At 44.9% G+C, this 14,240-nt stretch overlaps 1 protein-coding gene across 7 annotated transcripts in view; it reads right to left on the reverse strand.

Moving 5' to 3' along the window:
- Nucleotides 1–1,077: 1,077 nt before the first annotated feature.
- Nucleotides 1,078–14,240, reverse strand: part of LOC115204000 (dual specificity testis-specific protein kinase 2) — a 31,518-nt gene continuing 18,355 nt past the window's right edge. For 6 of the 7 annotated variants that reach the window (XM_029769181.1, XM_029769183.1, XM_029769186.1 and 3 more), the window contains 8 exons: nt 13,583–13,779; nt 7,729–7,850; nt 7,553–7,601; nt 7,080–7,229; nt 4,171–4,377; nt 3,971–4,054; nt 3,070–3,156; nt 1,078–1,867 (listed from right to left, as the gene is read on the reverse strand). In XM_029769181.1, the coding sequence (XP_029625041.1) occupies nt 1,766–1,867; nt 3,070–3,156; nt 3,971–4,054; nt 4,171–4,377; nt 7,080–7,229; nt 7,553–7,601; nt 7,729–7,850; nt 13,583–13,779 (998 nt within the window). In that variant the 3' untranslated portion in view covers nt 1,078–1,765. The remainder of the gene's footprint in view (nt 1,868–3,069; nt 3,157–3,970; nt 4,055–4,170; nt 4,378–7,079; nt 7,230–7,552; nt 7,602–7,728; nt 7,851–13,582; nt 13,780–14,240) is intronic. The other variant, XM_029769182.1, reaches the window with a different exon arrangement.

The raw sequence follows: 14,240 nt of genomic DNA on the forward strand, positions 1-14,240 counted from the left end.
AAAGAGGTCAATCTTGGTTTCATCAGACCAGAGAATCTTGTTTCTCATGGTTTGAGAGTCTTTAGGTGCCTTTTGGCAAACTCCAAATGGGCTGTCATGTGGCTTTTACTGAGGAGTGGCTTATGTCTGACCACTCTACCATAAAGGCCTAATTGGTGGAGTGCTGCAGAGATGGTTGTCCTTCTGGAGAGTTCCTCTCCAAAGAGGAACTCTGTCACAGTGACCATCAGGTTCTTGGTCACCTCAATGACCAAGGCCCTTCTCCCCTGATTGCTCAGTTTGGCCAGGCGGCCAGCTCTAGGAAGAGTATTGGAGGTTCCAAACTTCTTCCATTTAAGAATGATGGAGGCCACTGTGTTCCTGGGGACCTTCAATGCTGCAGAAATGTTTTGGTACCCTTCCCCAGATCTGTGCCTCGACACAATCCTGTCTCGGAGCTCTACGGACAATTCCTTCAACCTTATGGCTTGGTTTTTGCTCTGACATGCACTTAAATAGACAGGTGTGTACCTTTCCAAATAATATTTAATCAATTCAATTTACAGGAGGACTCTAATCAAGTTGTAGAAACATCTCCAGGATGATCAATGGAAACAGGATGCACCTGAGCACAATTTCCAGTCTCATAGCAAAGAGTCTGAATACTTATGTAAATAAGGTAATAACATTTATAAAAACCTGTGTTCACTTTGTCATTATGGGGTATTGTGTGTAGATTGATGAGGAAAATGTTTTATTTAATCCATTTTAGAATACGGCTGTAACATACAAAATGTGGAAATAGTCAAGGGGTCTGAATACTTCCCAAAGGCACTGTATCAATAGTCTGGAGTAAGCAATAGGGGAATCACCTTTAGATTCCCCTGTTGCAATAAAAAGGAAATATGAGAATGTCAGAATGAAGGAAGATCTCCAAGCCCATTTTCTGAGTGAATAACCACATATTGTTTTGAATTATTCAACAGATTGGTTTTAGCCAGACACCAACTAAAGACCTTAAGCTAATGAGGCTAACGAGCAAAATTGTGTCCATCTTTTTTTCACCCATGGAAAGTCCAGTTCAAGTAAATACACAAGTCAATTCATGCATTTTATTACAATGCTTTAAATCTTCTTTAAGTAAGCAAGATCCTAGTTTCCCATAGCAACTAAAAACACAAAATATAAACAGAGTACTGTATGGATTTGATATGGTAAACAAAATGTATCCCCATAAAAAGGGTGAAGCAAAATCGTTATTGTACAAGCATGACAAGACACAAAGGCATTACATATAAACTGATACACAACTGCAGCTAAAGTCTTGCTGAGGTTTAGTGTTTCATTGAGTTTAGTATTACTTCATTCACATCCTGAGAGGGAGGGATAGTGCTCCTTCCTCTGCCTACTTAACCCTAGTACTGAACACCACTGAACACCAACCCTTACCTAACACCTGCCAACTCTGTTCATCAACAACAGAAAATATGCGACATTACAAACCAGAAAGGATGAGAGAGGGAATGAGAGAAAGAAAGAGTGTAGTTTGGTCCTCACCCACACAATGGCACAATTCCGCCATCCTATTGAACTTTTGGTCATCCGGTTCTGTTTCAGAGAGTCACACAGAGTCAGCAGGGAGAGCTGCATTGTGAGCCCTGCATGTGTTACTGTAGAGTGGTCCTGGAGTATAAAGTTCCTCTGCTGTATAAGACTTTGGAGTGGCTGCCTGCTGTAGTCCACATGCTCCTGGAGGGGTTTGGGGGTACACGGTGACCCCACACCCTCACCCCGTGGTCAGGTCTGGGTCGGGGGGTTCCAGGCTCTCAGCGATGTCCTCTAACTCGTCCAGCAGCTCTGAGAAGGAGGGTCTCCGAAACGCATCCATCTGAACCACAGGACAAGAGGACAACAATTGTTAGCTTCTGCAGTAGATCGCACATGCAAGTCTTTCTCACACTCTTGTTATTGAGGCGGATTCTATTACCTGGATCATTCAAAGCATGTTCAAATGCTGTCAAAGTGCATTCTAACTCTACGCACTGAAACACAGACAGTGAGCCTTTTAAATTGAATTTTCCAGATGCTCACGGAGATCGCATTCATGATAAATGCTGCGGATGTTGGCTCAAACTTAAATGACTTTTAAAAGGCACACCTAAATAAACGCAATGTGTTGGTTGGTCATACAACGTGTTTGAAATTAATCCTAAGTCTCTCAATTTCATACAGGGGTCTCTCTCTGTCTCTCTGTCTCTCTGTCTCTCTGTGTGTCTCTCTCTCTGTGTGTCTGTCTCTCTGTCTCTCTGTGTGTCTCTCTGTGTCTCTCTCTCTCTGTGTGTCTGTCTCTCTGTGTCTCTCTCTCTGTGTGTCTGTCTCTCTGTGTCTCTCTCTCTGTGTGTCTGTCTCTCTGTGTCTCTCTCTGTGTGTCTGTCTCTCTGTGTCTCTCTCTCTGTGTCTCTCTCTCTGTGTCTCTCTCTCTGTGTCTCTCTCTCTGTGTGTCTGTCTCTCTGTGTCTCTCTCTCTCTCTCTCTGTGTCTCTTTCTGTGTCTCTCTCTCTCTGTGTCTCTCTCTCTCTGTGTCTCTCTCTCTCTGTGTGTGTCTCTCTCTCTCTCTCTGTGTCTCTCTCTCTCTGTGTGTCTGTCTCTCTGTCTCTCTCTCTCTGTCTGTCTCTCTCTCTCTGTGTGTGTCTCTCTCTCTCTCTGTGTGTCTCTCTCTGTCTGTGTGTCTCTCTCTCTGTCTGTGTGTCTCTCTCTCTCTGTCTGTGTGTCTCTCTCTCTGTCTGTGTGTGTCTCTCTCTCTCTGTCTGTGTGTCTCTCTCTCTCTCTGTCTGTGTGTCTCTCTCTCTGTCTGTGTGTCTCTCTCTCTCTGTCTGTGTGTCTCTCTCTCTCTGTCTGTGTCTCTCTCTCTCTGTCTGTGTGTCTCTCTCTCTCTGTCTGTGTGTCTCTCTCTCTCTCTCTCTGTCTGTGTGTCTCTCTCTCTCTCTCTGTCTGTGTGTGTCTCTCTCTCTCTCTCTGTGTGTCTGTCTCTCTCTCTGTGTGTCTGTCTCTCTCTCTCTGTGTGTCTGTCTCTCCTCCCGTTCACACTGACCAGACAGCAGTTGGCTGACAGCTCCAGGATGCGTCGTGGACAACCCTGCACCATCTTACTGAAGGCCTCCATGTCTAGACCATAGTCCTGCAGGGAGAACAAACACAAAGTCAAATGCATTGTACACCATTTGTACAACATGTGTGTGTATGGGGCCATAGATTATCACTAAGTAGTTACAGGTCAGAGAGCTAGATCAGATAACCAATGTCATGGCAAACAAGGAGACTTTTGCTGTAGGCTACTGTTCACCCCACTTTTAATAACCGGGGACTAGTGACGAATTTGCAGAACAAGTACTGTATGGATAAGATAGTAGGGTGACTAACTGACCCTGTGGTCCTCCCACTTCCAATGACAAATGTCACAAAACAAAACAAATTTAAGTGAAACCTCAACGAGCACATTAAAGTCTCTCTCTGCTCCCGCTGTCTCTGACCTTGTCTTGATCACCCCAGGGACGACAGACACGGACAATGTCACTGTCACTAAAGGCCTAGCAACTAACAGTGCTATCAAGTCACTAGACTTGTGGACGTGTGTGTGTGTGTGGACGTGTGTGTGGACGTGTTTAACTGTACTTGTGTGGACCACAGGAATAGTAAACAAACCAAAATTTGACAAACCGGGGACATTTTGTTGGTCCCCACAATGTCAAATGCTATTTCTAGGGGGGTTAAGGTTGGAATGAATGTTAGAATTAGGTTTAGGGTTAGGAGCTAGGGTTAGTTTTAGGGTTTTAGAACTAAGGTTAGGTTTAAGGTTAGGTTTTTTGGGTTAATGTTAGGGTAAGGGTACAGGTTTAGTTTAGAGGTTTAGGAAGTGTGTGTGTGTGTGTGTGTGTGTGTGTGTTTGTGCGCCTGCGTGTGTGCGTCAGTGTCTGCGTGTGTTTTGTGTTCACCCGTGTTCTGGGAAGGATCTCAGGATCTGCTGGGATCCGACCCAGAATCTCACACAGCATGATCCCAAAGGAGAAGACGTCCACCTGGAGAAAAGCAGTTATCTTGTTTACTCAAGTCCTACTTCCATTATTACATTGTTATGAATTACTACACGTGTTAAATGAACGTTAAATAGACAGTAAAAAGTAGTGCACTAAACTGGGATGCAGAGAGTGTGTAGGCTACCGACCTTGCGGTCGTAGGGTTCCCCTCGGAGCATCTCGGGGGCCATCCAGAAGGCAGATCCCACCAGAGACATCTTCCTCTCGGGGTCGTTGACCGGCAGTTCCACCATCACCTCTCTGGCCAGACCAAAGTCTGTCACCACCGCCTCCCTGCCCCGATACGTCTCCCGGATCAGACAGTTCTGAACACACAATGTTCAGACAATGTTAGACAACAGTTCTACACACGCGCACACACACACACACACGCACACACACACATACACGCACACACACACACACACACACGTTCAGAATATTACTCCCAGGACTGGTCACTACTATCAAATCTATTAAATATATTTAAATTGACTATAAAGTTGACATAAAAATGTATACTTAAAGATGCACTATGCAGAATCGCTCCACCATTTTCTAGTTAATTTCAGTTTCTGTGACAAAACAATCAGTATAGTGTAGAGAATCATTGTACCATCTAAATCTCTGTGAAATATATTTTCCATAACCAAAAATATTGTATGTTCAGCTGTTTGACACTGGTGTACAAAACCAAAAGTAAAAAAGACAAAAACGGGAAGCATAAAAATAGAGCACATTGAACAGAGGCGGTAGGCCTCTTAGACTTGCTTTCAATGAGAATGACAGATCAATAACTCACATTTCTACATGAATTTTGTCAGGTCGCCCAAAACGTTACATATTGCAGCTTGAAATGTACAGTAGATATTCATAGAGCTGGAGTTCACAGAAAACAATCATTGAAGTCATACAGTCGTCACACTGCAGTGCAACATGTTAACCACAAGAGGTCAGTGTGACACTTCTACATCAACACGACAAGGCAACATAAACATCATCCATTCAATAAACGTCTCTTTGCATTTGAGCCTGGAGGTTGCAACCTAATTCCATAGAAAGTCAGTGTGTATTTCTACATGATACGAAACACCTCTTTATTCAGTGTTGGAGTGCTGACAGGTATGACTTATCACTGTACTGGAGATCAAACCACAAGATTCTCAAATGTACAAAGAGGCACAGGGATGGAGAACAGAACACAGTCATAACATTGGATACAACTGTCAAAACACACGTAAGATTACTGATCTGCCTATGGCTCCTGCATTAAACAGTACCCATATGAAACCAGCTGGTTTAGCAGGCTGCCTCATAATCCGGTCTGAAACGTCCCTTCACCAGCCATCCTCTCTGAACAGTCAATTATTGAGATGTGACCTGGGGGGCCGAGGTGGACATTTTGTTGTCCCGATACTAGTGACGACAGAGCGGAACAGTAATTTTCGACAAATAAGTCTGTGACAGTGATTTAGACAGGATCCGTATGTAGACCTATGGGTCAGTGGCTAGACAGAGAAGATCAGTATCTGTGTTATATAAAACAGAGTGTAGAGTTCTCCTTAACCTCTGTCCCTGGTGCTGGTGGAGAGACTTGGCTGGTGCTAGTTAGAGCATGCAGGGCGTTTCCTGACACACCATGGGCCTGTAATGACACAGCAATGGGAAGGATCACAACCAAACAGCCCATCGTTATCTCATGACTGATGTGTTTTACCACCAAAGAGAGGAGTTTGGACTGTGCTGGACAGATGATGAGAAACGGAGACGTGCGCGTGTGTGTGCGTGCTTTGTATATAAACAACCCCCCTTTCATCCCGTTCACATACAGGATTATCTAGGAGGTGGAATACACCCAACCTTACGCCCCTTCTTACTAGTACTATAGACTAGAGTCCTGTCCAGGGGGTGTACTTGTACATCATGGTGCCTCACGCTACAGAAACAGGAGACAGGCCCCTGCCCTTTGGGCTGTTTTGGCTTGGACAAAGCTTACTGACTGATTGTATAATGTACATGTGCAGGAGTTGGGCCTGTCTGGCAGCATCCCTTACGGTACTGCCTAATGAAGTAGGAATAGTTGCCATTGGCGATGCAGCCTTTGAGAAAAGGCTTATTCTTATCCTTTCACATAGTTGTCCAGTGGAACTAAAACTGCCGATGAATAATTCAAACCCTGGAGCTTGGCATTTGCGTTGTACACAGTGAAACAGTGAAAGGTTCAGTTCTGAGAAAGCTGGTGGAGGTCAAATTAGGCATTAGGTGAGGTCCCTATCAGGAGGGTTTGTGTAGAGGGCAGATATATTGGATGTCTTAGGCGGCTCCACGGCTACGTGCTGGAGAAAATAGTCGGCTGACCCCAGTTATCTGATTTACAGATCAAGAAATAATCAGAAACATTTACTTTACTTGTCCTTGATACCTTCAATCAACATCCAACTCACGTCTGATACATGGGAAAAATATGACGTCAAATGAAAGTGCCGTGCTTTTTTTTATTTGGAGCCCAGATTGCATTAGTAAGGTGCTTTGGACTGGCACCACTGTAGTTGTAACGGGGTACGTACTGGCGGCAGAGAAGTCAGGCGCAGGACAGCGAAAACTGATTTACAACGGTGTCGTTTAATAAACATAAAAACCACCGTAAACAGAACAATCAATGAATGGGTCAAACAAAACCCGGTATCCACCAGCATAACGTACACAAGCACTGCAAGAAACAATTCCGGACAAGGACATGGGGGGAACAGAGGGTTAAATACACAACATGTAATTGATGGAATTGGAACCAGGTGTGAGGAAGACCAATGGAAAATGAAAGGTGGATCGGCGATGGCTAGAAGGCCGGTGACGTCGACCGCCGAACGCCACCCGAACAAGGAGAGGGACCGACTTCGGCGGAAGTCGTGACAGTAGTTATCTGTCCAGACGTGACCCGAGCCCGACCGTGGTGTGTCTGTGTGTGTGTGTGTGTGTGTGTGTGTGTGTGTGTGTGTGTGGGTGTGTGTGTGTGTGTGTGTGTGTGTACCTTGGAGTTGAGGTCTCTGTGGTAGATGTTCTTGTAGTGCAGGTAGGTCATGCCTCTGCTGATGTCACAGGCCAGGTCCACCTTCTCCCTCCAACACAGAGACACGTCCTCCTGGGCCAAGAGGTCCTCCAGACAGCCCCCACTCACATACTGACAGCACAGAGAGAGGCTGTGTAAGAACCATAGATATCCTAGATCCATGGGTTATACACATACACGGCAATCTATTCCCTCCAACAACCGTGACTACAGCCAGGTGCTGAAATACAGAGGAGGGAATGTGCCGTAGAGATCCCTTATGTGTTTCTATGTGCTATACCATATAGATCGGGTTTCTATGAGTTTTACATAGGCATACCAGTCTCTTCCCTTCCAACACTGCTACTATGGTGAAATGCACACATGTACTGAGAGGAAAACACATCTGCTATCTGTGATTATCAACACGATCACAAACAAACTGACAATCTTACCTCCAGTATCGGATACAGCTTATCCTCCCGCAAGCAGATTCCAAGATACCTAGGAAGAATCAACGGATAATAATAATAGTTAGCATTAGTGTCACAATGTTAAGCTGTTTTTGCAACAACTACACATCCTCCTCTAAAAACAGGCATTTGTCATATATGTTGGACAGGGGACTGACCTGACAATGTTGGGGTGGGAGAGCTTCCGCAGTAGACTGATCTCTCGTACGATGCTGTCCTGGTCCACGTCGTTCTTATAGATCTTGACCGCCATCACTTTTCTTGTGGTACAGTGTGACACCTAGACAACAGAGGGCGATATACTGTATTTTTACAGAGCCGTCCTTGCTCAGGTTTGATTGACAACAGTTGGCGCGATCTCACTATTCTGCATTTGTACAAGTTGTAAACGAGGCTGGATCTCTATGAACTGGAGCGAACGAGCAAAACAAACAGTGAATCCCTTCTTGTATACCAACACAACACAAAAGCGTGCTAAAAATAGAACGACTTAAGCAACAGCCTTAAATTCCTGAGGTGATTAAAGTTTACTGCATCCTATTGTCTCTCTGTAAGGCAATACTGGTTCAGTGGTACACCATGTTGCCTCCACAGTAGCATCCTCCACAGTAGCATCCTCTGTCTGCATCCCAAATGAAAAAAGAGGAGTGGATCCTTAAGAGGTTTTAAGAAGCCTTTTGGACCTAGACTTGGCGCGCCGGTACCGCTTGCTGTGCGGTAGCAGAGAGAACAGTCGATGACTATGGTGGCTGGAGTCTTTGACAATTTGTAGGGCGTTCCTCTGACACCATCTGGTATAGAGGTGTGGACAGGAGTGGACTGAGCACGCACCCCTGAGGGGCCCCTGTGTTGAGGATCGGCGTGGCAGATGTGTTGTTACCTACCCTTACCACCTGGTGGCAGCCCGTCAGGAAGTCCAGGATCCAGTTGCAGAGGGAGGTGTTCAGTCCTAGGGTCCTTAGCTTAGTGATGAGCTTTAAGGGCACTATGGTGTTGAATGCTGAGCTGGAGTCAATGAATAGCATTCTCATATAGGTGTTCCTTTTGTCCAGGTGTGAAAGGGCAGTGTGGAGTGCAACAGAGATTGCATCATCTGTGGATCTGTTGGGGAGGTATGCAAATTGATGTGGGTCTAGGGTTTCTGGGATAATGGTGTTGATGTGAGCCATGACCAGCCTTTCAAAGCACTTCATGACTTTAGACGTGAGTGCTACGGGTCGGTAGTCATTTAGGCAGGTTACCTAGGTGTTCTGGGGCACAGGGACTATGGTCGTCTGCTTGAAACATGTTGGTATTACAGACTCGGTCAGGGACATGTTGAAAATGTCAGTGAAGACACTTGCCAGTTGGTCAGCGCATGCTCAGAGTACACGTCCTGGTAATCCGTCTGGTCCTGTGGCCTTGTGAATGTTGACCTGTTTAAAGGTCTTACTCACATTGGCTACAGAGAGCGTGATCACACAGTTGTCCCGAACAGCTGGTGCTCTCATGCATGCTTTAGTGTTGTTTGCCTTGAAGCACGCATAGAAGTAATTTAGCTCGTCTGGTAGGCTTGTGTCACTGGGCAATTCATGGCTGTGCTTCCCTTTGTAGTCTGTAATAATTTGCAAGCCCTGCCACCTCCGATGAGTGTCGGAGCTGGTGCAGTAGGATTCAATCTTAGTTCTGTATTGACGCTTTGCTTGTTTGATTGTTCGTTGGAGGGCATAGCGGGATTTATTATACGCGTCCGTGTTAGAGTCCTGCTCCTTGAAAGCATCAGCTCTACCCTTTAGCTCAGTGCGGATGTTGCCTGTAATCCATGGCTTCTGGTTGGGGTACTGTATGTACGTACGGTTACTGTGGGGATGACGTCATCGATGGACTTATTGACGAAGCCAGTGACTGATGTGGTGTACTCCTCAATGACATTGGAAGAATCCCAGAACATATTCCAGTCTGTGCTAGCAACACAGTCCTGTAGCTTAGCATCTGTATCATCTGACCACTTCCGTATTGAGCAAGTCACTGGTACTTCCTGCTTTAGTTTTAGCTTGTAAGCAGGAATCGAGAGGATGGAGTTATGGTTAGATTTACCAAATGGAGGGCAGGGGAGTGCTTTGTACGTGTCTCTGTGTGTGGAGTAAAGGTGGTCGAGAGTTTTTTCCCTCTGTTTGCACATGTAACATGCTGGTAGAAATGTAAGTTTCCCTGCATTAAAGTCCCCGGCTACTAGGAGCGCCGCCTCTGGATGAGCATTTTTTTCTTATGGCTTTATACAGCTCATTGAGTGCGGTCTTAGTGCCAGAAACAGTTTGTGGTGGTAACTAGACAGCTATGAAAAATATAGATGAAAACTCTCTTGGTATACAGTGTGTCTACAGCTTATCATGAGAAACTCTACCTCAGGCGAGCAAAAGCTAGAGACTAAATTAATATGACATTTTGTGCAACAGCTGTTATTGACAAATAGACACAGACCACCACCCCACTGTTCTATCTTGCCGATGCACGGAAAACCCAGCCGACTGTACAGTGAGGGGAAAAAGTATTTGATCCCCTGCTGATTTTGTACGTTTGCCCACTGACAAAGAAATGATCAGTCTATAATTTTAATGGTAGGTTTATTTGAACAGTGAGAGACAGAATAACAACAAAGAAATCCAGAAAAACGCATGTCAAAAATGTTATAAAATGATTTGCATTTTAATGAGGGAAATAAGTATTTGACCCCTCTGCAAAACATGACTTAGTACTTGGTGGCAAAACCCTTGTTGGCAATCACAGAGGTCAGACATTTCTTGTAGTTGGCCACCAGGTTTGCACACATCTCAGGAGGGATTTTGTCCCACTCCTCTTTGCAGATCTTCTCCAAGTCATTAAGGTTTCGAGGCAGACGTTTGGCAACTCGAACCTTCAGCTCCCTCCTTTTCTATGGGATTAAGGTCTGGAGACTGGCTAGGCCACTCCAGGACCTTAATGTGCTTCTTCTTGAGCCACTCCTTTGTTGCCTTGGCCGTTTGTTTTGGGTCATTGTCATGCTGGAATACAACACCACGATCCATTTTCAATGCCCTGGCTGAGGGAAGGAGGTTCTCACCAAAGATTTGACGGTACATGGACCCGTCCATCGTCCCTTTATTGCGGTGAAGTTGTCCTGTCCCCTTAGCAGAAAAACACCCCCAAAGCATAATGTTTCCACCTCCATGTTTGACGGTGGGGATGGTTTTAGGCAGGTCATAGGCAGCATTCCTCCTGGGGTCATAGGCAGCATTCCTCCTCCTCCAAACACGGCGAGTTGAGTTGATGCCAAAGAGCTCCATTTTGGTCTCATCTGACCACAACACTTTCACCCAGTTGTCCTCTGAATCATTCAGATGTTCATTGACAAACTTCAGACTGGCATGTATATGTACTTTCTTGAGCAGGGGGACCTTGCGGGCGCTGCATGATTTCAGTTCTTCACGGCGTAGTGTGTTACCAATTGTTTTCTTGGTGACTATGGTCCCAGCTGCCTTGAGATCATTGACAAGATCCTCCCGTGTAGTTCTGGGCTGATTCCTCACCGTTCTCATGATCATTGCAACTCCACGAGGTGAGATCTTGCATGGAGCCCCAGGCCGAGGGAGATTGACAGTTATTTTGTGTTTCTTCCATTTGCGAATAATCACACCAACTGTTGTCACCTTCTCACCAAGCTGCTTGGCGATGGTCTTGTAGCCCATTCCAGCCTTGTGTAGGTCTACAATCTTGTCCCTGACATCCTTGGAGAGCTCTTTGGTCTTGGCCATGGTGGAGAGTTTGGAATCTGATTGATTGATTGCTTCTGTGGACAGGTGTCTTTTATACATGTAACAAGCTGAGATTAGGAGCACTCCCTTTAAGAGTGTGCTCCTAATCTCAGCTCGTTACCTGTATAAAAGACACCTGGGAGCCAGAAATCTTTCTGATTGAGAGGGGGTCAAATACTTATTTCCCTCATTAAAATGCAAATCAATTTATAACATTTTTGACATGCGTTTTTCTGGATTTTTTGTTGTTGTTATTCTGTCACAGTTCAAATAAACCTACCATTAAAATTATAGACTGATCATTTCTTTGTCAGTGGGCAAATGTACAAAATCAGCAGGGGATCAAATACTTTTTTCCCCTCACTGTATGTTTTCCATGTCGTCGTTCAGCCACAACTCGTGAAACGTAAGATACAGTAGTACAGTTTTTAATGTCCCGTTGGTAGGAGGGTCTTGCTTATCCAGATTATTATGCAATGATTGCATGTTGGCTAATAGGACTGATGGTAGAGACGGGTTACCCACTGATTCTTACAAGGCACCCCGACCTACGACCCCTATATCTCCGTCTCTTCTTGTGCTTTGGCAAAGTGGGTGGGGTTATATCCTGCCTGTTTGGCCCTGTCCGGGGGTATCATCGGATGGGGCCACAGTGTCTTCTGATCCCTCCTGTCTCAGCCTCCAGTATTTATGCTGCAGTAGTTTATGTGCCGGGGGGCTGGGGTCAGTCTGTTTCATCTGGAGTATTCTCTTGTCTTATCCGGTGTCCTGTGTGTATTTAAATATGCTCTCTCTAATTCTCTCTTTCTCTCTTTCTTTCTTTCTCTCGGAGGACCTGAGCCCTAGGACCATGCCTCGGGACTTCCTGGCATGATGACTCCTTGCTGTCCCCAGTCCACCTGGCCATGCTGCTGCTCCAGTTTCAACTGTTCTGCCTGCGGCCACGGAACCCTGACCTGTTCACCGGACGTGCTTGTTGCACCCTCGACAACTACAATGATTATTATTATTTGACCATGCTGGTCATTTATGAACATTTTAACATCTTGACCATGTTCTGTTATAATATCCACCCGGCACAGCCAGAAGAGGACTGGCCACCCCTCATAGCCTGGTTCCTCTCTAGGTTTCTTCCTAGGTTTTTGGCCTTTCTAGGGAGTTTTTCCCAGGGAGTTTTTCCTAGCCACCGTGCCTCTTTCACATGCATTGCTTGCTGTTTGGGGTTTTAGGCTGGGTTTCTGTACAGCACTTTGAGATTTCAGCTGATATACGAAGGGCTATATAAATAAATTTGATTTGATTTGATTTGATTCTTCATGCGAATGATGGGGATTTGGGCCTTGTCCTGTGTCTGAAGTAAATCCCTTGCGTCCGACTCATTAAAGACAAAATCTTTGTCCAGTATGAGGTGAGTACTCACTGTTCTGATATCTAGAAGCTCTTTTCGGTCATAAGAGACAGTGGCAGAAACATTATGTACAAAATAAGTTACAAATAACATGAGAAAAAACACACACAATAGCTCAATTGGTTAGGAGACCGTAAAATGGCAGCCATCTCCTCCGGTGCCATTATCTCTGATCCTTATCTGAGCATCTGGGAGTTCCAGCTCAAGACAAACACGCTAATAATAGCAGGAAAGCCACGGTGGCCCTGCTACAATTATGACCTGACATGGCCTCAAAGGAAAAGGACTAGGACTGTTGAAGACGCTGCCAGTGTTCAGTCATGAAAATTGAAATGTTGTTCATTTGACTCTACAGACAGCACCTCACACCTAGACAGTATTAAGGGAACTTAAACTGTGTTCCTTTGTCTCGTGGGAATATGAACGCAGAGATGAACATGTTTGCAGTGTAATTACTTGGGCATGTTGTGTCTGATGCTCTGAGGGGTGTTTAAGGGATCAGCCAAGGCATAATGCTGTCAGTTTTGACACCGGAGTTGGCAGGAGACAAAATGTAGGTTGCTCTTTGTATGGGACTGTATTGTATGTACAGTATGTATTCTGTTAAATATGTTGTAGTACACTTATCTGGATGTGTGCCATATAAAGCTTGATGCCACTTTTGAAATATGCTGATTTAATGAGGTAATCGTAACTGAAACAAACATGGTAATTAATGGGAAGTAAATCATAGACTTTAATTAGAGGGTGTGTGGAAGGTCAATTATTTTTTGCTCTATCTTTCACGCACACAGAAAAAAAAATCCAGCAGTTTCCAAATGGAACAGTTCGTACCTTGTACACCTTGGAGAAGAAGCCACTCCCAATCAGCTCAGCACTGAAGTCTTCCCAGAATTCCAGCTTGCGGACGGCGGTGCGTAGCTTTTGCCATCGGTCCACCTGGCAGTAGGTGTCTGCTGCCTCTCCGAGCAGTGTGGGGCTGCTGGGTTCAGGGGTCACCTCCACCTCACACCTCATCCTAGACAGCTCGTCTGGTGAGGCACAGGGTCACAGGGTCAGACACTTAGTCTCACTCACTATCCATATCCCAGTGTTAAAGACATCAGAGGCACTAGAAATATCTCTATGCTCTCCTTCAACCCAATTTAGAAATTTTGGAGGCAAACACTCAAAACTAGTAAACATGAGAAAAAAAGCTTCTGAAAAAGAAAATAGTTTTCATCTTTAAGTATAGTGGGAGTGATTTGAAAGATAAATATACTAATTTAAAATGCAAATGAAACAGATTCAGAGGAAAGGGAGAACTGTTTGGTGAGATGAAAGACATTCTGAGACGAAAACATAATTTGCACAGAAAATATTTTGAATGCATTAGAATTAATTCCAAATAACTTTGCAATTTCCATCTAAGAACACCAGTAATCTTTGACTTGTATCTTCAAGACTGATATACTTGGCAGTTGGATTACAAGTTGTAAGTCAATATGGTACT

The sequence above is a fragment of the Salmo trutta genome, chromosome 12 (assembly GCF_901001165.1).
Source record: "Salmo trutta chromosome 12, fSalTru1.1, whole genome shotgun sequence".
In the NCBI taxonomy this organism is placed as follows: domain Eukaryota; kingdom Metazoa; phylum Chordata; class Actinopteri; order Salmoniformes; family Salmonidae; genus Salmo; species Salmo trutta.